This window comes from Schistocerca piceifrons, chromosome 2, assembly GCF_021461385.2.
Source record: "Schistocerca piceifrons isolate TAMUIC-IGC-003096 chromosome 2, iqSchPice1.1, whole genome shotgun sequence".
Lineage (NCBI taxonomy): Eukaryota > Metazoa > Arthropoda > Insecta > Orthoptera > Acrididae > Schistocerca > Schistocerca piceifrons.
In genome coordinates, this window is record NC_060139.1 from 930,077,373 (window position 1) to 930,102,193 (window position 24,821).

The 24,821-nt window shown below is 43.5% G+C and overlaps 1 protein-coding gene across 1 annotated transcript in view; it reads left to right on the plus strand.

Moving 5' to 3' along the window:
- The first annotated feature begins 5,076 nt into the window (after nucleotides 1–5,076).
- The window catches only part of LOC124776207 (UDP-glucosyltransferase 2-like), an 86,945-nt gene continuing 67,200 nt past the window's right edge, over nucleotides 5,077–24,821 (plus strand). The window contains exons 1-2 of the mRNA XM_047251053.1: nucleotides 5,077–5,231; nucleotides 12,508–12,686. Coding sequence (XP_047107009.1) covers nucleotides 5,213–5,231; nucleotides 12,508–12,686 — 198 coding nt within the window. The 5' untranslated portion in view covers nucleotides 5,077–5,212. The remainder of the gene's footprint in view (nucleotides 5,232–12,507; nucleotides 12,687–24,821) is intronic.

Genomic DNA, 24,821 nt, shown 5'->3' on the forward strand with positions numbered 1-24,821 from the left:
ACGCCTATATAAGACAAGTGTCTGGCGCAGTTGTTATATCGGTACTGCTGCTACAATGGCACGTGGCGTTATAGTTGGCGCGAGAGTGATGGGACACAGCATCTCCGAGGTAGTGATGAAGTGAGTATTTTCCCGTATGAACGGCCATTTCATGAGTGTACCGTGAATATCAGGAACCCGGTAAAACATCAGTCCCTGACATCGCTGCGCCCGGGAGAAGATCCTGCAAGAACGGGACCAACGACGACTGAAGAGAATCGTTCGACCTATCGGAAGTGTAACTCTTCCTCAAATTGTTGCACATTTCAATGGTGGGCCTTCAGCAAGGATCAACGTGCGAACCATCATCGAATGGGCTTTCGGTGCCAAAGGTCCACTCGTGTATCCTTGATGATTGCACGACACAAACTTTTACACCTCACCTGGGCTCGTTAACATCGACATTGGACTGTTGATGACTGGAAACATGTTATCTGGACGGGCGAGTCTCGTTTCAGATTGTATCGTACGGATGGACTTTTACGGGGAATGGCGACAACTTCATGAATCCATGGACCCTGCATGTCAGCAGGGGACTGTTCGAGCTGGTGGAGGCTCTGTAATGGTACGGGGCATGTGCAGTTGGATTGATATGGGACCCCTGATACGTGTAGACACATCGCTGGCAGATGACACGTACGTAAGCATCCTGTCTGATTACCTGTATCCATTCATGTCCATTGTGCATTGCGACGAACTTGTGCAATTCCAATAGGTTAATGCGACACCCCACTCGTCCAGAATTGCCACAGAGTGGCTCCAGGAACAGTCTGCTAAGCTTAAACATTTCCGCTGGCCTCCAAACTCACCAGACATGAACATTATTGAGCATATCTGGGATGACTTGCAACGTATTATTCAGAAACCTCCCCCCCCCCCCCCCCCCACCGTACTCTTACCGATTCATGGTGTCAGTTCGCTCCAGCATTACTTCAGATATTAGTCAAGTCCATGCGACGTCGTGCTGCGGCACTTCCGCGTGCTCGCGGGGGCCCTACACGATATTAGACAGGTGTGCCAGTTTCTTTGGCTCTTCAGTGCGTTTAACACGCAACACATTGTTGGACTGCAGAAGTTAGGGGGAGGGAGAGCTGTTGAATCACAAGGTAAACACTACTTAGTTTATGAATAAAACTATGATAATACGGTCGTACACAGATGGTTTGTGTCTCGTGTTTGTAGAACCGTATTAAAAGCTGGCGCAGTTAAACTTAGCCCACTTCCGCTTTGAATGCGAGTACAATATTTCGAATTCTGAAACGAACAGCTACAACAATGGACAGTTTTATGTAATAATGGATTGTTAGCTTCCTTCAGTCAGCATTTCAGCTTATTTCATCAGTAAAATTAGTCGTTTCTCTTTGCGGTCTGAAAAGTGGGCTTCTCGACATAAAAAAGAACTGAAATATGTGTGAAAACAGGTTCGATTAAGAACACTCGCGAAATTTTCAGGGTCAAAAATTACAAGCAAAGAGAGCACTAATGACTCTGTATAAAAACTGGAGGACCTACGGATCTGTGAACAATGCGAAACGACAAAGAATTCCTGCATTTCGCATACCAGAAGTTATTGTAGACATTTTTCAAAGAATGATTCAGAGCCAAAAGAAATTTACCCCAAAACAGGCTCAACTGGCCCATGTAAGTAGGAGGAGTTGCCAGCAGATATTGAAAATGTCTTAATTTGATGCCATATCGTGTGACGGCTGTTCAGCAATTACGAGAGGATGACACTCAGAAACGTGTAGTTTACTGCACGTGAAGAACATTAACGATGTTTTGTTAGACCCTTTCCATTACATCAAGTTTCTTCTTTCCGGTCATGTGAATTCACAGAATACGATGTAGTGGGCAACGGAGAACCCTAACACTGAGTGTCAGCAACCAGCAAACAATCGGCGTTTGGTTCGGTGTAACAGGAACGCGCATCATTGGACTCAAACGCTTTGACACTACCCTCAACACGATTGCATGTATCGAAATTTTTGATACATTTTTTGCTCAGTTCACTGAATATGAAAGACAATATTACTTCTTCCAGCAAGATGGGGCAACATGCCACACGCCTAGGGTACCCTGGAACAAGTCCGTGATGTTGTCACTGAGGAACGAACTGCCAGCAAACATTTATGGCCACCACGTTCACCAGTTATAACAACATGCGATATTTTTCCTGTGGGGACACCTGAAGAACAAGTCATATGAAACAAATCCACACACAATACAGGAACTGGTTGACAGCATCAGCCGTGAAGTTGTCGCCGTCGATACCCGCACTTTATGACGAATGTATCTGAATATGCTTAGATGTGCACAGCTGTGTATTGAAGTCACTTTCAGCATCTTCTATAGCTGAAGAGATGGCTCTGAGCACTATGGGACTTAACATCCGAGGTCATCAGTCCCCTAAAACTTAGAACTACTTAAACCTAACTAACCTAAGGACATCACACACATCCATGCCCGAGGCAGGATTCGAACCTGCGTGGTAGCGGTCGCGCGGTTGCAGACTGAAGCGCCTAGAACCGCTCGGCCAGTGCGACCGGCTCTATAGCTGAATTCTTCACTCTATTTTTCATTGTAAGTAAATGGTAGGTCGATTTAAACTCTTTATTCCTGTAATTTCACTACATTTCCTTTATACTTACGCGGGTTACTTTTATCTGCGGCAACTTTTACAATAAAAATTGTTCCAAAAGTCCACACACTTGTAGGATCTTGTATAAGAGAGTTATCTCGCGTGCGTTATAAGAATACAACATGTTTTTTGGGGAAATCTGTCCTTTTTTGTATTCTATCCAAGTTTTGTAAAGAAAACAAAGAACATGACAGCTCGTGGAAATTGGAGTCACTAAGTAAAATTAATACATACTAACCATAGTTGACGGTAACATGCTTCGCCTCTCTAGACGCTTTACATCTTAAATTATTATCTACATTGGAGTTATGACTTAAAGTGTTACGCTGGGTAGCACTTTAAGTCAGTAAAGCCATTTAAAAAACCAATCATGATATTCAGCAAGATATTACCGCAGAGGGCCACTCACACACATTCCTGATTTGTCAAACATTCAGGTGCGCTAAATCACACGGTCTTAGTCGTATAGAAAACGCTTGGCCCCGCGCGTAGTAAAAGTTATTTAATACTCTTAAAAAGTTGTAGGTTTAAAACACGAGAATTGCTTATGATCATCGGCAAACAATTTCGTAAGAAAATCCACGTTGTTGTAGTGACCGCCGAAGGCGCTTCAAAATGAAGAAAAATGCATATGGTCTAAATAAGACTTTTATTACAGTCACAAAAGACGGTACCGGTATATAACCTCTATTACTTGTATAACTACCACTTCGGAAAAGAAGCTTAGAAATAAATAAGGCCACACGTAACAGCCCCGTATTTTGGTATCTCTACGGTATCTAATACCCTCAGACTTCAAGAAGAGTATAATAATTCCAATCCCAAAGACAGCAGGTGTAGACAGATGTGAAAATTAGCGAACTATCAGTTTAATAAGTCACAGCTGCAAAATACTAACGCGAATTCTTTACAGACGAATGGAATAACTGATACAAGCCGACCTCGGGGAAGATCAGTTTGGATTCCGTAGAAATGTTGCAACACGAGAGGCAATACTGACACTACGACTTATTTTAGAAGAAAGATTAAGGAAAGGCAAACCTACGTTTCTAGCATTTGTAGACTTAGAGAAAGCTTTTGACAATGTTGATTGGAATACTCTCTTTCAAATTCTGAAGGTTGCAGGGGTAAAATACAGGGAGCGAAAGGCTATTTGCAATTTGTACAGAAAGCATATGGCAGTTATAAGAGTCGAGGGGTATGAAAGGGAAGCAGTGGCTGGGAAGGGAGTAAGACAGGTTTGTAGCCTATCCCCGATGTTATTCAATCTGTATATTGAGCAAGCAATAAAGGAAACAAAAGAAAAGTTCGGAGTAGGTATTAAAATCCATGGAGAAGAAATAAAAACTTTGAGGTTCGGCGATGACATTGTATTTCTGTCAGAGACAGCAAAGGACCTGGAAGATAAGCTGAACGGAATGGACAGTGTGTTGAAAGGAGGATATAAGATGAACATCGACAAAAGCAAAACGAGGATAATGGAATGTAGTCGAATTAAGTCGGGTGACGCTGAGGGAATTAGATTAGGAAACGAGATACTTAAAGTAGTAGGGGAGTTTTGCTATTTGGGGAGCAAAATAACTGATGATGGTCGAAATAGAGAGGGTATAAAACGTAGACCGGCAATGGCAAGGAAAGCATTTCTGAAGAAGAGAAATTTGTTAACATCGAGTATAGATTTAAATGTCAGGAAGTCGTTTCTGAAAATATTTGTATGGAGTATAGCCATGTATGGAAGTGAAACGTGGACAATAAATAGTTTAGACAAGAAGAGAATAGAAGCTTTCGAAATGTGGTGCTACGGAAGAATGCTGAAGATTAGATGGGTAGATCACATAACTAATGAGGAAGTATTGAATAGAACTGGAGAGAAGAGAAGTTTGTGGCACAACTTGACTAGAAGAAGGGATCGGTTGGTAGGACATATTCTGAGACATCTGGGGATCACCAGTTTTGTATTGGAGGGCAGCGTGGAGGGTAAAAGTCGTAGAGGGAGACCAAGAGACGAATACACTAAGCAGATTCAGAAGGATGTAGGTTGCAGTGGGTACTGGGAAATGAAGAAGCTTGCACAGGATAGAGTAGCATGGAGAGCTGCATCAAACCAGTCTCATAACTGAAGACCACAACAACAACAACGGTATCTAATCGTCAGTCAGTGATTTGAACTGCACAAGGCAGAGGTGAATATACTCGTGGACTCTTTTCTTCGTCGAATCGGCACAGTATCAACGATGGAGGCGGTGCTTCACGGTACTAGAGCGATGTACCGTGGGAGGTGCCCGCTTGTCTGCCCAGTATGCGTGTTTCACAACAATTAAGGAGCAACGACAAGAGCGAAAACTCCAGCTTCTGACGGACGCGAAAGAAACACTTGCGTAACTGCCTTCGCATACCCACGTGGTGGGGGAACGCGTCTGCAGGAATGGCTCTCTAGGTCAACAGCAGTAGCGGCGGGAGTTCCATGCCGGGCAGCTGGTGATCGTCGCTTTCCCGAGCGCATCGCTTCCCAACCGTAATCAGCTGTTGTTAAAGATGTCGGGATACCTTTACGGTAAGGAAATCAATCTGTTCGTTATCGTCCTCGCTATAGGGGTAAACTACGCTACCAACAAATTTGGACCATTTCAAAGTATGACTGAATCAGTTATTTCCCAGTTATAATACCAGAGGACTCACTAGTGACGAGGTGCATATGGGTGGCGGTTCAGTGAGAGCTTTACGATTCTCTTACTGAGCATGAAAATTTTTCAATAGTACTTTACTTTCGTGTGCACAATTACGAAACTGAAATTAAAAGAGGAGGAGGAGAAGATTACTGTTTGACGTCCCGTCGACAACGAGGTCATTAGAGACGGAGCACAAGCTCGGATTAGGGAAGGATGGGGAAGAAAATCGGCCGTGTCCTTTCTAAGGAACCATCCCGGCATTTGCCTGAAGCGATTTAGGGAAATCACGGAAAACCTAAATCAGAATGGCCGGACGCGGGATTGAACCGTCGTCCTCCCGAATGCGAGTCCAGTGTGCTAATCACTGCGCCACCTCGCTCGGTAAATTAAAGGAAAACAATGATTTTATTCGTACGGTAACTTCAAGATTATTGTAGGTATGACCAATGATTCAGTATCCATTGTATTTATGTTATAATGTTACTTATCAGTAGAAAATCATTCACACACACGAACATTCATATATACCAACTATGTTAACTCACAAAAATAATGCTGTAAGCAATATTAAAATGTGCAGCTAGTAAGATCCCGTGAAATGAGTGTAATCGCTTTTACATTTTAAACATTGTCACGAAGAATTCGTGAAGCGAAATAAAATAACCGTTTGTGCCAAATTGCATTACTATAGCAAATTGATCCTTACATTTCCACGAAATAACTAATATTGGTTTATCATAGTGGGCTTCAAAAAAAATTAGAAAAGAGTAATGACGGCTGCAAGCGATATATATCGATGACGCGACTGTCACGGAGCCAGATACAACGTTAGCAACTACAATGACAGAAGACGAACGATATGGATTTTGTTAATACCTGAATATCGTTCATTAAATGTAATTTCGCTTACCTTACTCGTCATCGATATCTTGGTTCTGTACAATTCTGCCTGATGTGTACGCTGCCAGTATGAGTCCTTTTTTTTTGCCGTAGCTTATACCTTAAGAAAATTGCCAAAGTCCCACAGGGAAGTTCCGTGCCACGTAAGCGCAAATTGTGGAAGTACAGGCACTGAAAAATGTACTGTCCGTCTCCTAGTCGGCCTACTTTTTTAATAGAGGATTTCCAATATTTCCATAATCGCTCGATGTCCTGCGTGTGAACCGACGGAACCTCAGAAGACACGAATTACACTGAATGGTTCAAAATTCGTGGTCAAATCGTTCTTTCTTCAAAGTACTGTACGGCTTCCAGTTTTCTGTTCTTACTTTGGTTCCATACAAGATAAAGTTCTTAATAAGAGGCATTAAAGTTCGTTTATACCTGGAATACACTTTAACAATGAATTATTTTCTAGACTCTTTTTCTTTACCTCCGAACACCCAAATCTGTTCAGTTTAATTCTTGAGAAACCTTCCTTTCCCTCATTTTAGAGTTGTGATGTGGGGTTTAACTATTTCAACAATCGTTTTGACGCCACCTTTATGAACGCTGTCATCGGTCATAATTATTAACATACCTCATGATAGAAACCACAGGAAACACCAACAGTGTTAATCGTTAATTCGGTTTCCGAAGATGTTTTCTTCCTGTGTATATTCTTTAACTCAGCGGGAAACCAAGATCGTACTCCGCTGTGTTGTCAATTTACAACTAACAAAATGGTTCAAATGGCTCTGAGCACTATGCGACTTAACTTCTGAGGTCATCAGTCGCCTAGAACTTAGAACTAATTAAACCTAACTAACCTAAGGACATCACACACATCCATGCCCGAGACACGATTCGAACCTGCGACCGTAGTACAACTAACAACATGTTTTTTCTTATACTGGTTCTTTTCAGACATTTGGTACAGTATAACCGGAATGGGAAGTTAAAATCGCTAGTGTTTGAACCCAGTTTGACCCCCATCTGTCCATTACAGTCCACGTAATTTCTAGTGTCGTGAGTCGGCAATAGATTGCATAAGCAACAGAAGTCTAAAGAATTTTGCACAGTAATCAGTCTAGGAATCAGATCACATAACGTGATAGTAATGCTACTCGAAACTGCACTGGCGTCAGTCATCTCTGTAATCAGATATTCAGTTGTCAACGAAAGTCTATCAGAAACATTCATAGCTTTCGCAACTGTTTTGAAAACAGCTGGCATGTATAACCATACGTCTCGAAACGATTCTTTATTATATATGTCTTTGAATGTATCAAATGTGTCTGCAATCCGTAAAGAAACCTTTGAAACGATTTAAAATCTACACAGTTACATCACAATGACTTTTATATTTTATCTTGATATTAACACGATACGAGAAATTTCTTTAATGTCATACTGAAAAAGTCGCTCGGAGCGTGATTCTTTGCCGCAGATTGTGCCATCGCAGTAAACGAAATCGATATCTGGCTCCGGGACAAACACGCCTTCGATATACAGGGTGTTAATAAATGTTTACCCTATTTACAAAACAGTATAACTCTTTGTTGCATACAGTACATGAAACATGTTATACTACATACGCCTCTACTAGTTAAGTTTTGAACTTCACATTAACATTTAATGCTGTTAAAACACTTCAACATTTAAATCACTTTAACATGTGCACCCTTCATAAAACGCAAAATTGCAAACTGTTCACGATTCGAGCGATCATCTGGTTATAGGGATACAATTTAAGACGTATGCGAACCACTTTATGCCTGTAGAAATTAGCACTCGAAAATCCCGTGAAGATTGTCTAATCCAGTTCTGTGGCGACCTCGTGAATGCAGTTACAAGTACCTGCACAGTCTACTCTGAAATAGATGGTCTCCCGCTGCTTGTCCGTTTCTGAACCGATCCCAAAGTTAAAAAAGTTTCTATCCATTTCTGATTAACTTGACATCAGGTACTTTGTTTCCGTAATGGGGCACAAACGTTCGCTGCACAGTAGTCGGTGATTGATATCTGCGTTACACAACACAACGAGCCTTCTCCTGGGGGAAACAATTTTTACGATTTAGCTCACACAGCTCTCCTTGTGGCGAAAGTGTTGAATGAGATACAGTCTACAGAAACTTCATGGGTTCCCTGGTAGACCTGTAACAAAAAACCAAAGTTATCATCATAAATATACTTAATATCTAATCTTGAAATTAGAGTAATCGTTTATGGGCACACAGTACTCCGCTTGCAGGCGTTCTTGGAAATTACAAAAAAAGTGGCTTTGTTGAAATAACTTTTAACTTATCATTATCAAATAAGTTAAAAAAATTGAGAACTACACTTCGAAAAGCTTATTGCTTGACATATCTCTGTAGACGCGTCACTCAAGTGGATATCGTGACTTTAGTAGCAGATTGGCATCTTTCTCTTTGTCTCTCTCTCTTTTAGTGTCTCCGTGGCAATTTTGTGTTAAATAATCAATGGCGGCAAACATCTTCCCCCATCATCTCAGTACACCGCCAGCACACATATACGAAGCCTCATGTTTTCCTTCGGATACGATAAGTGCACATTTACACGTGCATTGCCTCGTCAGCAACAGATGTCAACTGTTCGACTCCCTTCCAAAAACAAATATGTCTTTGGCCTACCCAGTAGAGTTCTCCGTCACACAAATATTTTACTTTATATAACACCCTCTATTGACTGAATATTATTTATGCCCGCTCCTGCACAGCGGTTTTCCAGTGTCGGAAACATGAACAATCCCCTGCGTCAACAACGGGTAGAAACATTAAGTTAGCTAGTTTTCTTCTTCAATATTTCCAGTGTTTTATTCTCAGAAATACAACACACGCAGTTAATACAGGTATATAATGAAATAAAGTTTAAACTTTTCACAGGAAGCGCACACAGATTTTACTCCATATGGACAACAGCCGTTTTTGGTCTGAAACGACATCCAGACACCGTATCGTAATAACGTTATTGACAAAATTGTGAATTTGGTATCACAAAAACAATAAGAAATAAAATTGCAATTTTACACAGATAAAATAAAAGTATTTACTTTACTAATAGGTGATACTACTTATTATGTTTACGTAGTGTTGGAATGTATTGAGATACTTCAAAACTCATTACTTACAAAACTGACAAACGAAAGAAAGAAAATTATGTTGTACAGTAATGTACCGAAATTTTGTGTGTCTTGAATGCGTGTTATTGTCTTGAACTTACTATTTCGTTTCAAGAAGTCCTCTGACGTTACTCTTCTTCGTTTCCTTGACTGTGTTGGCTGTGCCTCCCACTTGTGACAGGGTCTGTCTATAATAGTCAGTCACCCATTCACAGTTTTTCGCAAGCCGGCCGAAGTGGCCGTGCGGTTAAAGGCGCTGCAGTCTGGAACCGCAAGACCGCTACGGTCGCAGGTTCGAATCCTGCCTTGGGCATGGATGTTTGTGATGTCCTTAGGTTAGTTAGGTTTAACTAGTTCTAAGTTCTAGGGGACTAATAACCTCAGCAGTTGAGTCCCATAGTGCTCAGAGCCATTTTTGAACAGTTTTTCGCTAACGTTATTTTGGTACGGTGGCTGGATGTCGTTTCAGACCATAAACGTCTGTTATCTACATGGAGTAAAATCTGCGTGTGCTTTCCGTGAAAGGTTTAAACTTTGTTCCTTTGTATATCTGTATTAACTGTGTGTCTTGTATTTCTGAGAATAAAACACTGGAAATCTTGAAGAAGAAAACTAGTTAACTTAATGTTTCTACACGTTGTCAACGCGGGGGACTGTTCATGTTCGCGACACTGGACAAGCGCTCTGGAGGAGCGGTGTTTATATCTTCCCCTAGCCATACTGATTCACGTTTCGTGATTTGCCCAACTTTGTTACGGTAAATGGTGGAAAATAGGGGGGGGGGGGAGAGGGAGAGTGGTGGGGCATTCCTCTGTGATGGACGTGACCGATTTTCTCTTTCATCTTTTCGTATTCGAATTCGAGCTCCGTCTCTGACAATTTAGCCGTTGGCGATATTTTAAACTATTAGCTTCTTTTGTTTTGTTTCGACATCAAGAATACCTTCGTCTGTCCTATATGTACTCCACAAATAGAATAAACGATTATAACACGAAAATTAGTGCACGACGTTCATCGTTCTGAGTAACGACAATGAAACTACAGGACGAACCACTACATGCTCTTAGATACATTGACAGTGACGATACCAAGCAATTTGAGTCTAACCTGCACAAACTAGGCCAAGAAAATGTTCAAATGTCCTTCATAATTTTCTGTGTGTAATCACGTTAGGTCATTCATGTCTGTATAATTTTATGTATACCAAGAGTTTGTCTACCTTTCCTGCTCTGCAAAACCCTAATACTGAACCCATTAATTTAACGCAACAAATGAATCACTGCAAATACATGAAATATTCTATTTAACCGTAAGTTGTAATCATGAACAGGTTGTGTGAATGTTTTTATAGAGTACAGCAATAAAAGATAAGCAGCGTCGAACATTCAATCCACTATGCACAGCGTTACATAACAGGAACAAAGAAACGGGCAGTTTTGTTGACTGCTTCGTGACTAAACTAGAGAAACTTCTTTTACAAATTGCCTAATGCTTGGCGAGGGAAATTTCATTGCCAATATTCCTATACGCTCATGTTTATCTGAAACTGTACTTGATTGCAAAATGAAATACAGCTGTGGCTGATGTTTGTGATACTGATATAGGATGTTTATGTGCAGTTTTGTTCGATCTCGAAACCGCTATCCATCAAAAATAATTTTTTGTACACTTGTGACAAATTCCCAGGTAGTAAATCCGAGAACTCACTCCAGGATCTGATTTTTTAGCTCGGGTTTTAAGAAGGCCGCCATTTCAGTTTTTAGAGAAACAATGCAGGAGAAACAGTTTTTTTCTATTAAACTATTAACTGTTTTAGAAAAAAAATTATGCATTTTGGTATACATCCTTACAAGGTACCGGAGCAGTTTTACTAGCTCAAAAACGTGGTTTTAAAAGGATTCACTAGGTTCTAGAGGTAACGAAAATCGCTGCCCATACGTTTGTTTGTGTTACGACTGCTCATACATGTGACAGATGTGGCCATCTCAGTTATGATAGTTTCCATAAAACTCCAACGTCTCTGGTTAAGACACTCCATCTTCAGGCCACAAGTGGTCTACCGGGACCATCCGACCGCCGTGTCATCCTCAAGGGAGGATGCGGATAGGAGGGGCGTGGGGTCAGCACACCGCTCTCCCGGTCGTTATGATGGTATTCTTGACCGAAGCCGCTACTATTCGGTCGAGTAGCTCCTCAATTGGCATCACGAGGCTGAGTGCACCCCGAAAAATGGCAACAGTCTATGGCGGCCACGCCCGATAGCGCTTAACTTCGGTGATCTCACGGGAACCGGTGTATCCACTGCGGCAAGGCCGTTGCCTCCCTGGTTAAGAAACACAACGTAATTCTTTTGACCTTTCACCTCTCACTACAGAGGTACACTGATGATTCAAAACATTATGATCACTGCTCACCGCGAGTTTGAATACCGCCTGGAGGCGCTGCATGCACTTGGCGGGGGAAGTCTATAATCGAAGAAAATACGAAGAAGCCGGCCGGTGTGACCGAGCAGTTCTAGGTGCTTCAGTCTGGAACCGCGTGACTGCTGCGGTCGCAGGTTCGAATCCTGCCTCGGGCATGGATGTGTGTGATGTATTTAGGTTAGTTAGGCTTAAGTAGTTCAAAGTTCTAGGGGACTGATGACCTCAGATATTAAGTCGCGCCGGCCGATGTGGCCGAGCGGTTCTAGGCGCTTCAGTCTGGAACCGCGCGACCGCTACGGTCGCAGGTTCGAATCTTGCCTCGGGCATGGATGTGTGTGATGTCCTTAGGTTAGTTAGGTTTAAGTAGTTCTAAGTTCTAGGGGACTGATGACTTCAGATGTTAAGTCCCATAGTGCTCAGAGCCATTTGAACCATTTATTAAGTCCCATAGTGCTCAGAGCCATTTGAACCGAAATCGAAGTACAGTCATAATATGAGTTCTACCGATCGTTTTCTCTATGTCTATTGTGTGCGCAAGACTCATAATTACAACTTAGTCACATACATTTATATCAACATTTCTCACAATTTATCACACTACAAATTATTTATACAATATTGTTTTCATAAAACCAATTTAAGACGTCTCATTTAAATGGAACTAACATTTTTTTGCAGAGAAAGCACTTGCCACACTTCTGCTACTTTGGCTGATGAGTCAGGCGTTTTGTAGTTCCAAGATTCTGGTGGTGTGCCCGTCGCCATCCATCAGCCACCAGAAGCCTTTCCACATTTTAACCAAAGCTCTGCTCCAGAGAGGTCACCAGGTCGCATTTTTCACCACCAACCCACTCAAGGTAGGTCTCGTTGGTTGGTTAGCCTTCATTAAAACGCACTAATTTGTTTCACTGTTAAGACGAAGTTGTGCCTTCGCTAACAGCACGACATCCCCTGCAGCGCCTCTCCTGGGCTCGTGACGATGTCGGTTGGACCCTAGACGACTGGAAAACCGTGGCCTGGTCAGATGAGTCCTGATTTCAGTTGGTAAGAGGTGCCGGTATGGTTCGAGAGTGGCGCAAACCCCACGAAACCATGGACTCAAGTTGTCAACAAGGCAATGTGCAAGCTGGTGGTGGCTCGATAATGGTGTGGGATGCGTTCACACGGAACGAACTTGGTGCACTGGTCCAGACGAACCGATAATTGACTGGAAATGGTTATCTTCGACTACATTTGCAACCATTCACGGACTTCATGAGACCAGACAACAATATTATTTCACTGGGCCGTAATTATTCACTATTGGTTTGAAGAACATTCTGGACCTTTCGAGCGAAAGATTTGGCCACCCAGGTTGCCCGATATCAAACCAATCGAATATTTGTACGGCATAATCGAGAGGTCAGTTCGCGCACGAAACAGTGCACCGGCAACACTTTCTCAATTACGGACGGCTATAGAGACTATATAGATATTACACTACTGGCCATTAAAATTGCTACAACACGAAGATGACGTGCTGCAGACGCGAAATTTAACCGAGAGGAAGAAGATGCTGTGATATGCAAATGATTAGCTTTTCAGAGCATTCACACAATGTTGGCGCCGGTGGCGACACCTACAACGTGTTGACATGAGGAAAGTTTCAAACCGATTTCTCATACACAAACGGCAGTTGACCGGCATTGTCTGGTGAAACGTTGTTGTGATGCCTCGTGTAAGGAGGAGAAATGCGTACCATCACGTTTCCGACTTTGATAAAGGTCGGGTTGTAGCCTATCGCGATTGCGGTTTATCGTATCGCGACATTGCTGCTCGCGTTGGTCGAGATCCAATGACTGTCAGCAGAATATGGAATCGGTGGGTTCAGGAGGGTAATACTGATCGCCGTGCTGGATCCCAACGGCCTCGTATCACTAGCAGTTGAGATGACAGGCATCTTATCCGCAGCCGACCGAGGTGGCCGAGCGGTTCTAAGAGCTACCATCTGCACGAACAGTTCGACGACGTTTGCAGCAGCATGGACTATCAGCTCGGAGACAATGGCTGCGGGAACCCTTGACGATGCATCACAGACCGGAGCGCCTGCGATGGTGTACTCAACGACGAACCAGGGTGCGCGAATGGCAAAACGTCATTTTTTCGGATGAATCCAGGTTCTGTTTACAGCATCATGATGGTCGCATCCGTGTTTGGCAACGTCGCTGTGAACGCACATTGGAAGCTTGTATTCGCCATCGCCATACTGGCGTATCACCCGGCGTGATGGTATGGGGTGCCATTGGTTACTCGTCTCGGTCACCTATTGTTCGCATTGACAGCACTTTGAACAGTGGACGTTACATTTCAGATGTGTTACGACCCGTGGCTCTACCCTTCATTCGATCCCTGCGAAACCCTACATTTCAGCAGGATAATACGCGACCACATCTTGCAGGTCCTGTACGGGCCTTTCTGGATACAGAAACTGTTCCACTGCTGCCCTGGCCAGCACATTCTCCAGATCTCTCACCAATTGAAAACGTCTGGGCAATGGTGGCCGAGCAACTGGCTAGTCACAATACGCCGGTGACTACTACTGATGAACTGTGGTATCGTGTTGAAGCTGCATGGGCTGCCGTGTCTGTACACGCCATCCAAGCTCTGTTCGACTCAATGCCCAGGCGTATCAAGGCCGTTATTACGGCGAGAGGTGGTTGTTCTGGGTACTGATTTCTCAGGAGCCATGCAACCAAATTGCGTGAAAATGTAATCACGTGTCAGCTCTAGCATAATATATTTGTGCAATGAATACCCGTTTATAATCTGCATTTCTTCTTGGTGTAGCAATTTTAATGGCCAGTAGTGTATTTCTCCAGGGGACTTTCGAGTATATGCCGCGTCGAGTTGTTGCACTACGACGGCAAATGGAGGTCCGACACGGTATTATAAGTATTGCATGACTCATCAGGTCAGTGTACTAGGCTTTGTGGAAAGCGTGTAAGAATAAAATTTCCATTACTAAATGTTAATATGCTAACAGTTTCTGTATCAGTAGTCAGACCCGCTGCTGTATCACACACTGTTTAGGACATCCTGAGCGAAGCTGAAACATATCCAGTGTCGTCTCGTGATCAGATCATTTTTTACTAAGAATCGAACAATTGTGCTGCCGCCGAACACAACAAAAATACATAGGTCTACACTGAACAAATGTAGAATGACAAACCCTAATAGGCCGCGTACTGTTTAACGTAATGCTCTGTTACTGTAAGCGGCTGTTTACAAGGGTGTGGGGCACTGCGCTGGTGGTACTAACCTACCTGCCAGTACTGAGTCCTTGTCGGATAGCCGTATTAATCCACATGTCGAACGTACCTGACGTTACCCCGAAGTGCAGTTATCAGTAATACGCTGCGCTGCAAAAACGTGAATTTGGTCTACTTAAATTTTCAACACATACACCCTTGGGGAATCTGAAAGCTAATCGATGTTGGGGAGATGCTGTTAACACTCTCTGCCATTCGGAACTTCTCACAACTCACCAGGATGGTTTCAAAAGACGAATTCTCGAAGTCAACAAATCTCACAACTTGCGAGCCGCTACCAAACGGTCATCATCGACGGCAGTATCACAAGAGCAGTTAACTGTCTGACAATATGTCGGTCTCTACCTGTCGCACCTACTCTAAGCTTTACTCATTAACTACATAGGTCTAAGCCTCAGCAATTCGTCGCCGGTAGAAACACACTCAAAACATTCATAAGTTCTCTGCTTGCGCTACTTTGACAACGTTATTAGCACAGCTTGTACATTTGCTAAACTTATTGTGCAGTCAAGCCAGAGCGACGCTGGGCACACGTCCGTTTGTTTCAACCGCAGAGCCGCGTCTCCCTGACAATGGCACGTCGCCCCACTGCTCATTATTGTTGTAAACGGTCGTGCCAGACACTGCAGTTCCCCAGATTATTAAATCTGCTTCTAATTCTATCCTGCTCTTCGATGTACTGACATCAAAAGAAGTTCTAAACTTGTAATAAACACAGCGAATACTCTACTGTCCACCACAGTACAATGTAAGGCGGAATATTTTTTTTCTTTTGGCAGTGTCTGCCACGTTTCATGCCTGTTTCACTTGGTCGATCAATAGAGGTATGGTTAATGCTGATTATGGATGACCCTGGAGTTGTCGTCTGATGATGTCCCATGTGTACTCGGCTGGAGACAGATCTGGTGATCGAGAAGGCCAAGGAAATGTGTCGACACTGTAGAGAATGCTGTGTTACAACAGCGGCATGTGTCCGAGCGTTATCCTGTTGGAAAACACACGCTGTAATGCTGATTATGGATGACCCTGGAGTTGTCGTCTGATGATGTCCCATGTGTACTCGGCTGGAGACAGATCTGGTGATCGAGAAGGCCAAGGAAATGTGTCGACACTGTAGAGAATGCTGTGTTACAACAGCGGCATGTGTCCGAGCGTTATCCTGTTGGAAAACACACGCTGTAATGCTGATTATGGATGACCCTGGAGTTGTCGTCTGATGATGTCCCATGTGTACTCGGCTGGAGACAGATCTGGTGATCGAGAAGGCCAAGGAAATGTGTCGACACTGTAGAGAATGCTGTGTTACAACAGCGGCATGTGTCCGAGCGTTATCCTGTTGGAAAACACACGCTGTAATGCTGTTCATGAATGGCAGTACAACAGGTCCAATAACCAGATTGACATACAAATTTGCAGTCAGGGTACGTCAGGGTGCTACCATACGATTACGCACCCCAGACGATGGTTCCGAGTGTAGGCACAATGTTTGTAGCACACTGACAGGTTGGGTGCAAGCCTGCAACTGGCTTCCTTCTAACCAACATGCGGCCATGATTTGCACCGAGGCACAACGAGCTTTCATCAAATAACGCAACAGACCTCCACCCTGTCCTCCAATGAGCTCTCGATTGATACCGTTGAAGTCTCAAATGGCGGATGTTTGGGGTCAGTGAAATGCTCGCTACAGCAGTCTGGCTCGGAGCTATCCTTGAAGTAACCGATTCCTAACCGTTGTGTCACTGTAGTGGCAAATCCTGTTCAAATTTCTGCTGCAGGCGCAATACGATGCGACAGAGTCATAAGCCGAACACTATTATCTTACCTCTCGGTAGTGCTACAAGGCCGTCAGGATTCCGGTCTTCTTGTGACCGTATATCCTCGTGACCACTGCTGGCAGCAGCCATGTACAGTGGTTATATTCCTGCCACATATTTGTACAATATCACAGAAGGAACATCCAGCTTATCGTAGTCCTATTACACGATCTCGTTTGACACCAGTAAGGCGTTGATAGTGACATCTTCGTCGACTTAAAGGTATGCATTCTTGACTAACATCAAGTCACCACGTTCGATCTCAAAGGTAACTAACGCTCACGACCTTTACAGCGCGTGTTTAAAGCAAACCTGAGTTGCATCCTCATTTTGGCGATACGATACCACCGCCACTTTATTGCGTCTGACACGAAATTTGAATGGGCATCATCATTGAGATGTAGAAACAGGCCTACCGACGTTGGTTTATGTAGCACAACTCCTTGGTGTAGCGATTTATTTATTTATATTTCTTTTTACGGTCAGAGTGTATTAGGTAGCGCTTGCTGACGCGTGCGCTCCGATACTTCCATCAACTCGGAATGGACAGCTGTAGCTCTAACCACGTGCTACACTACTGGCCATTAAAATTGCTACACCAAGAAGAAATGTAGATGATAAACGGGTATTCATTGGACAAATATATTATACTGGAACTTACATGTGATTGCATTTTCACGCGACTTGGGTGCATAGATCCTGAGAAATCAGTACCCAGAACAACCACCTCTGGGCATTGAGTCAAACAGAGCTTGGATGGCGTGTACAGGTACAGCTGCCCATGCAGCTGCAACACGATACCACAGTTCATCTAGAGTAGGGGAGGCGTATTGTGATGAGCCAGTTGCTCGGCCACCATTGACCAGGCGTTTTCCATTGGTGAGAGATCTGGAGAATGTGCTGGCCAGGGCAGCAGTCGAACATTTTCTGTATCCAGAAAGGCCAGTACAGGAACTGCAACATGCGGTCGTGCATTATCCTGCTGAAATGTAGGGTTTCGCAGGGATGGAATGAAGGGTAGAATGTGTGTGTGGAAGTTGCTATGAAGGGTAGAGCCACGGGTCGTAACACATCTGAAATGTAACGTCCACTGTTCATAGTGCCGTCAATGCGAACAAGAGGTGACCGAGACGTGTAACCAATGGCACCCCATACCATCACGCCGGGTGATACGCCAGTATGGCAATGACGAATACTCGCTTCGAATGTGCGTTCGCCGCGATGTCGTCAAACACGTATGCGACCGTCATGATGCTGTAAACAGAACCTGTATTCATCCGAAAAAATGACGTTTTGCCGATCCCATGTTTTGCTAACAGTCATTGGTTCTCGAACAACGCGAGCAGCAATGTCGCGATACGATAAACCGCAACCGCGATAGGCTACAATCCGACCTTTATCAAAGTCGGAAGCGTGATGGTACGCATTTCTCCTCCTTACACGAGGCATCACAACACCGTTTCACCAGGCAACACCGGTCAACTGCTGTTTGTGTATGAGAAATCGGTTGGAAACTTTCCTCATGTCAGCACGTTGTAGGTGTCGCCACCGGCGCCAACCTTGTGTGAATGCTCTGAAAAGTTAATCATTTGCATATCACAGCATCTTCTTCCTGTCGGTTAAATTTCGCGTCTGTAGCATGTCATCTTCGTGATGCAGCAATTTTAATGGCCAGTAGTGTACTTTTACAGGCACTGGCGCTAACGGCGTATCCGTCCGCTTTTATCGCGCGTGTGGCGATGGAAAAACATGTATGAACAAGAATCGCAAATACAACCTTGCACGACCATCACTTATGCGTAAAATCTGTACTCACTTTCCGTGATAAGAGGGCAATACGTCGCAGTAGGAGACTTACAGCAACGAGCACAGAGAGCGAGAGAATGAGGACCCACGGCTCGGTGTTAGCCTCAACCCAGGCAAACAAGATGGCAGCAGAACCGTGCGACAACGCTGGAACAACTGACGTAGGTCGCACTCCGTGCTGGCACGTGGCATCAGACTCGGACAACCCTGACCTCATTCCGCACCCATTCACCTTGTGTATGACTCACCACACGAAGTCCGCATTTAACTTGTAGCGGCTGCTGTCCAAGGGCTTCCACATAACTCCGGTCTTGGTCGCTGCACACGCAATAGCACCTCTTATCACTATGAGAGATTTTCCCTAAATCAGAAGTGAACTCTCGTCAAAACAGTGAAGCCAAGGCTCTCGCAGTAACAACGGCGGAACAAACTTCAGCTGCACGCCAATCACAGTTTCGGCGACCAGAGCACGCCTACGTGAGATAGCCACCCACTACGGCGACCACGTTAAATTAAACACTGAATAGAAAACCTGTGGTACAACACAAACCAGTCAAACTCAACAACGTAAGTAAATGGTCTCCCTTCAACAGCCGAGTATTTATTTATTTATTTACACGTCAAGTTCCGTAGGACCAAATTGAGGAGCAAATCTCCAAGGTCATGGAACGTGTCAGTACCTGAACTTACAACATAAAAGTAATAACAGATAAAAATATATGTTCATGAACTTGAAAAAGAGACAGTCCATAAGTTTTAGTAAACGCTATCAGCAATACAATAAGAATCAGCTTAATTTTTCAAGGAACTCCTCGACTGAATAGAAGGAGTGGCCCATGAGGAAACTCTTCAGTTTCGATTTGAAAGTGCGTGGATTACTGCTAAGATTTTTGAATTCGAGTGACAGCTTATTGAAAATGGATGCAGCAGTATACTGCACACCTTTTTGCACAAGAGTTAAGGAAGTCCGATCCAAATGGAGGTTTGATTCCTGCCGAGTATTAACCGAGTGAAAGCTGCTTATTCTTGGAAATAAACTAATATTGGTAACAAGAAACGACAATAAGGAATATACATATTGAGAGGCCAATTTCAAAATAACCAGACTGGTGAACAGAGGTCGACAAGAGGTTCGTGAACTCGCACCACTTGTTGCCCGAACCGCCGGTTTCTGAGCCAAAAATATCTTTCTAGAATGGGAAGAGTTACCCCAAAACATAATACCATACGACATAAGTGAATGAAAATCAGCAAAGTAGACTAATTTACGTGTCGAAGTATCACTCACTTTTGATACCGTTCGAATAGTGAAAATGGCAGTATTACGTCTTTGAACAAGATACTGAACGTGGACTTTCCACGACAGCTTACTATCTATCTGAACACCTAGAAATTTGAACTGTTCAGTTTCACTAATCATATGCCCGTTCTGTGAGATTAAAAAGTCAGGTTTTGTTGAATTGTGTCTTAGAAACTGTAAAAACTGAGTCTTACTGTGATTTAACGTTAGTTTATTTTCTACAAACCGTGAACTGAGGTCATATACTGCACTACTTGAAACCATCCCGCACCATATTGTAATACCATCTCCCAACCAGATAGCTCAGAGAAGTCATGCGGAATTTACAGTGCAAAAAGGCCGGATCAACAATGTAACCACGGACCCTAACCATTGACACTTTGCCCAATAATGCCCGAGCCGCACAACGCTGATTCCGCGATGAACAGCAAGGTATCACTTGCATCAAGTCACAGGGCCGACAGACATCTCGTGTCAGGCCCGGGGACTGGATGTTTGTGTTGTCTTCATCATGTCATCATAATTCAGGAAAAGTGGTGGTACTGGACAATGAAAAGATCGGGTATTTGTACGGACGCTGATAACCACGCAGTTGAGCGCCCCATAAACAAAATATCATCATCATCTTCATACTCATCGTCATCATCATCCTGGCCTCAGCCGTGCACCGCGTGTGTTCACTCGACAGGCTAGAAACTACGTCAGTTCCGCCTCAGCGCCCCCAAGTGCAGCGTCCACCAAACAGACGTGAAGAGTTTAGATCGCCGGAACGACGAACATCCAGTACACGCTGATGCAGGTCTAGAAGCGGTTTTTTCCACAGGGACACTAGGGAGAGTGGAGAAGTGAAGTTTTCGTACACTGTCACTGTGGTATTAAGTTCCGATGGACGCAGACATTCTTCCATCAGTCTCCAATGGGCACAGTATTTGCCTTCAGAATCGGCCAGCAGTTACCAAAGGGCACAGTCCCTGTCTTCAGGCTCCGACGGCAACTATAGTTCTACATCGTTTGGTACTTACTCCTTTGCTGCTGGTAAACCTTTCGAGGTGTGAAGTCGTGGTCCACGAAACTCTTCTATACCTAACGTTTCGTCGAGAACTGCGCTGCTGTAGCTAATATCCACATGGCGAAATTCGAACAGTCAGTCTTTAGAAAAAGCAAATAAGAAACCATTTGGCTGGTAGTGGTCTGTGGATGACACATTTGTGGTCTGCTCACATGGCACAGAAGTTTTGGACGAATTCTTTGGTTCTCTAAATAATATAAATCAAAAAATCCAGTTCACCAAGTAAACAAAAAATGACAACAAAATACCTTTCTTGGATGTTTTAGTTGTGAGACCGACCAATGGAAGTTTGGAACATAAGGTTTTTCGAAAAGTATCTAACACGTATATTTACATAAGAATTCTAATCATCATTCACGACAAGAGAGGTGTCATTAAAAGTCTTATGGATAGAGCCAAAAGGATTCGCACGCCGAAATACCTGGACGCCGAATCAAAATATCCAAGGCAGGGGTTAGAGAAAAATGGCTACTCGGGAAAGGAAGTAAACAGAAATCTACGACCAAATAACAAGAAAGCTGAAGGACCAGCATGAAAAATGACTTTGGAAGACTACAGTTACTCTCTTTCTCTTTTATTAAAAAAGTAACAGATCAAATCTGAAATACTTTGCAGCAACATTACATTCGACTGGTTTTTAGACCAATTAAGAAAATAGGCCTGGCACTCCGATCTGTGAAGGACAAACGCCATCCTCTGTCAGTATGTGTGGTATGTAAAATTTCTTCTACGTATGGTAAAGTTTATACTGGAACAACCAAGAGAAGCATAAATACACGGCTAAAGGAACACGAAAGTCTTTGCCAACTAGGGAAAATAGGCAAATCGGTTGTAGCATAGCATGCTCTTCAGCAAGGAAACCAACTAAGTGAAGCTTCGTGAAACAAAAATGTTATCTACGACGACTAACTATTATCCATGGCTATGTAGAGAAACCATTGAAATATAAAACATAGGGATAGTTACATAGGAAAGATGAGAACATGTAACTTAGCAACATATAGACAGTAGCTCTGCAGAAATAGTAAACAGTTCTTAATCTTTGACAAGACGACAATGGATAGTTAGATCTTATCTTTGACAAGGATCGTCAATGCTTATCACGTGTAACTTCAGCCACGTCCGTTTTTCTACAGTACATATGTCGCTCTCGGGCGTCTGACTCGTCAGTTAACAAGACTCAACAGAGGAGGAATGCCTCTGAAGATGTCCAGCGCAGTTCCGGACGAAATGTTAGGAAGAGAGGAGTTTCGTGGACCACGACCTAATACCCCGAAAGGTTTACCAGCAGCAATGTCAACCGGTCGTGAAAGCCTTCTTCCTACACTGAACAACCAAAGAAACTAGTACACCGACAATATCGTGTAGGGCCCCGCGAGCACGCAGAAGTGCCGCACCACGACGTGGCATGGAGTCGACTGATGTCTGAAGTAGTGATGGAGGGAACTGACACTATGAATCTTGCAGGCCTATCCATCAATTCGTAAGAGTACGAGGGAGTCGAGATCTCTTCTGCACAGCACGTTGCAAGGCATCCCGGATATGCTCAATAATGTTCATGTCTGTGGGGTTTGGGGGCCAGCGGAAGTGTCCAAGCTCTGTTGCAATTCTGGACGTGTGGGGTGTCGCATTGTCCTGCTGGAATTGCCAAAGTTTGTCGGAATGCACGATGCACATGAATGGATGCATGTGATGAGACAGGATGCTTACGTACGTGTCACCTGTCACATTCATATCTAGACGTATCAGGGGCCCCATATCACTCCAACTGCACACGCCTCACACCGTTACAGAGCCTCCATCAGATCGAACAGTCCTCTGCTGACATGGAGGGCACATGGATTCATGAGGTTGTCTCCATACCCATACACGTCGTTCGGTCGATACAATTTGAAACGAGACTCGTCCGACTAGAAACATGTTTCCAGTCATCAACAGTCCAATGTCGGTGTTGACGGACCCAGGAGAGGCGTAAAGCTTTGTGTCGTGCAGTCACTTAGAGTATACGAGTGGACCTTTGGCACCGAAAGCCCATATCGATGATGTTTCGTTGAATAGTTCGCGCGCTGACACTTGTTGATGGCTCAGCATTGAAATCTGCAGCACGTTTTGGAAGGGTTGCACTACTGTCACTTCGAAAGATTCTCTTCAGTCGTCGTTGGTCCCGGTCTTGTAAGATCTTTCTCCTGCCGCAGCGATGTCAGATATTTGATGTTTTACCTGATTCCTGATATTCACAGTACACTCCTGAAACGGTCGTACGGGAAAGTCCCCACTTCACCGCTACCTCGGAGATATTGTGTCCCATCGGTCGTGCGTAGTCTATAACATCACTTTCAAACTTACTTAAATCTTGATAACCTGTCATTGTAGCAGCAGTAACCGATGTAACAACTGCGCCAGACACTTGCTGTATCATGTAGACGTTGCCGACAGCAGCGCCATATTCTGCTATTTACGTATCTCTGTATTTGAATACGCATGCCTATACCAGTTTCTTTGGTGGTTCATTGCATAAGCACTCCTTTTAAGATGATCGATGTAGATAGGAGTCGCATAGGACAAAGGTTTGAGTAGACGTTATTTATTCTTACGGGGTTTTATAGCGCTATGTGCTTACTCAGCTCCATTTTTTCTTTTCTCTGTCTAGCGTGTGGCCATTACCCTAGTAAACAGAGTGCAATCGTTCACAAAAGATTGTTCATACAGTGTAAAGTGTTTTCCGTTAACTTCTTGTATGTCTGATTAACACCTCCTTGAAATAACATGATATCTGTAATTGTTTCTGCACCGCCATAGAGTGCAAATTTGATCGAAATTCTTAGACATTTTAATTTCCATTTTCCTTTATCAGTCCCCTGCGGCGTACTCACGAGTGATTAATGTATGATTAAAGCAGTTGTTTCCCATGCTTATCTACGGTTTTGTTTCTTTCTCATACGCAATTATCTCTCATATTTCTTTTCTCGTTTGTGTGCTCATGAAAGACAATAAACTGGGCAACTCTCGACTCGAATCTATTTCAGTATTATGCAACCCTTGTAACTTGAGCAAGGCCCCCATGGCTCATTTACGAGGCCTCTCTGTATTATCCGTTAGCTGAAACTTTTATATTACATAAAAAACACATGGGTAGCGTTCTGATTTCTAGAAAGTCCAGACAGAATCAGGCATTTAACCGGCAAATTAAGTTGAGACTCACGACTGGCCACTTGCAATATTATAACATTATTATATTAATCAGGTTCGTTATTATATTTAAGTCTATTAAAAACACATTTATACGCTCTGAAATAAGGTAAAATAAAACCTGTCTTACTGAATCTATTGCAGTAGTATTTTTACTGTTTGATGTCTATTTTGTCTATCGTCAGCTGGGTAGATTCGAATGGTGCACAGCTAGCACGGAACACCGACTGGTGTTTAATGTACGCGTTGTTTATCATATTTTCACATGACGTCGTAGTATTACACACTTCTTTTGAAACCACTTTCACTGCTTTTGCAGGCAAGGGGACCGTATGTACTTGCCCTCGCCGATTTATTTCATGTTGACAGGGTGTATGAAGCATGTCTAAGAGTTGAAATTACGAAATGAGGAAGAAACAGCTCTGAACCGTTTTCGAGAAATCTGAGTTTGAAAATTTTATGCATGCGTACAGTACTACTGTATGGTCGCTAACAGGCGAGGAGAC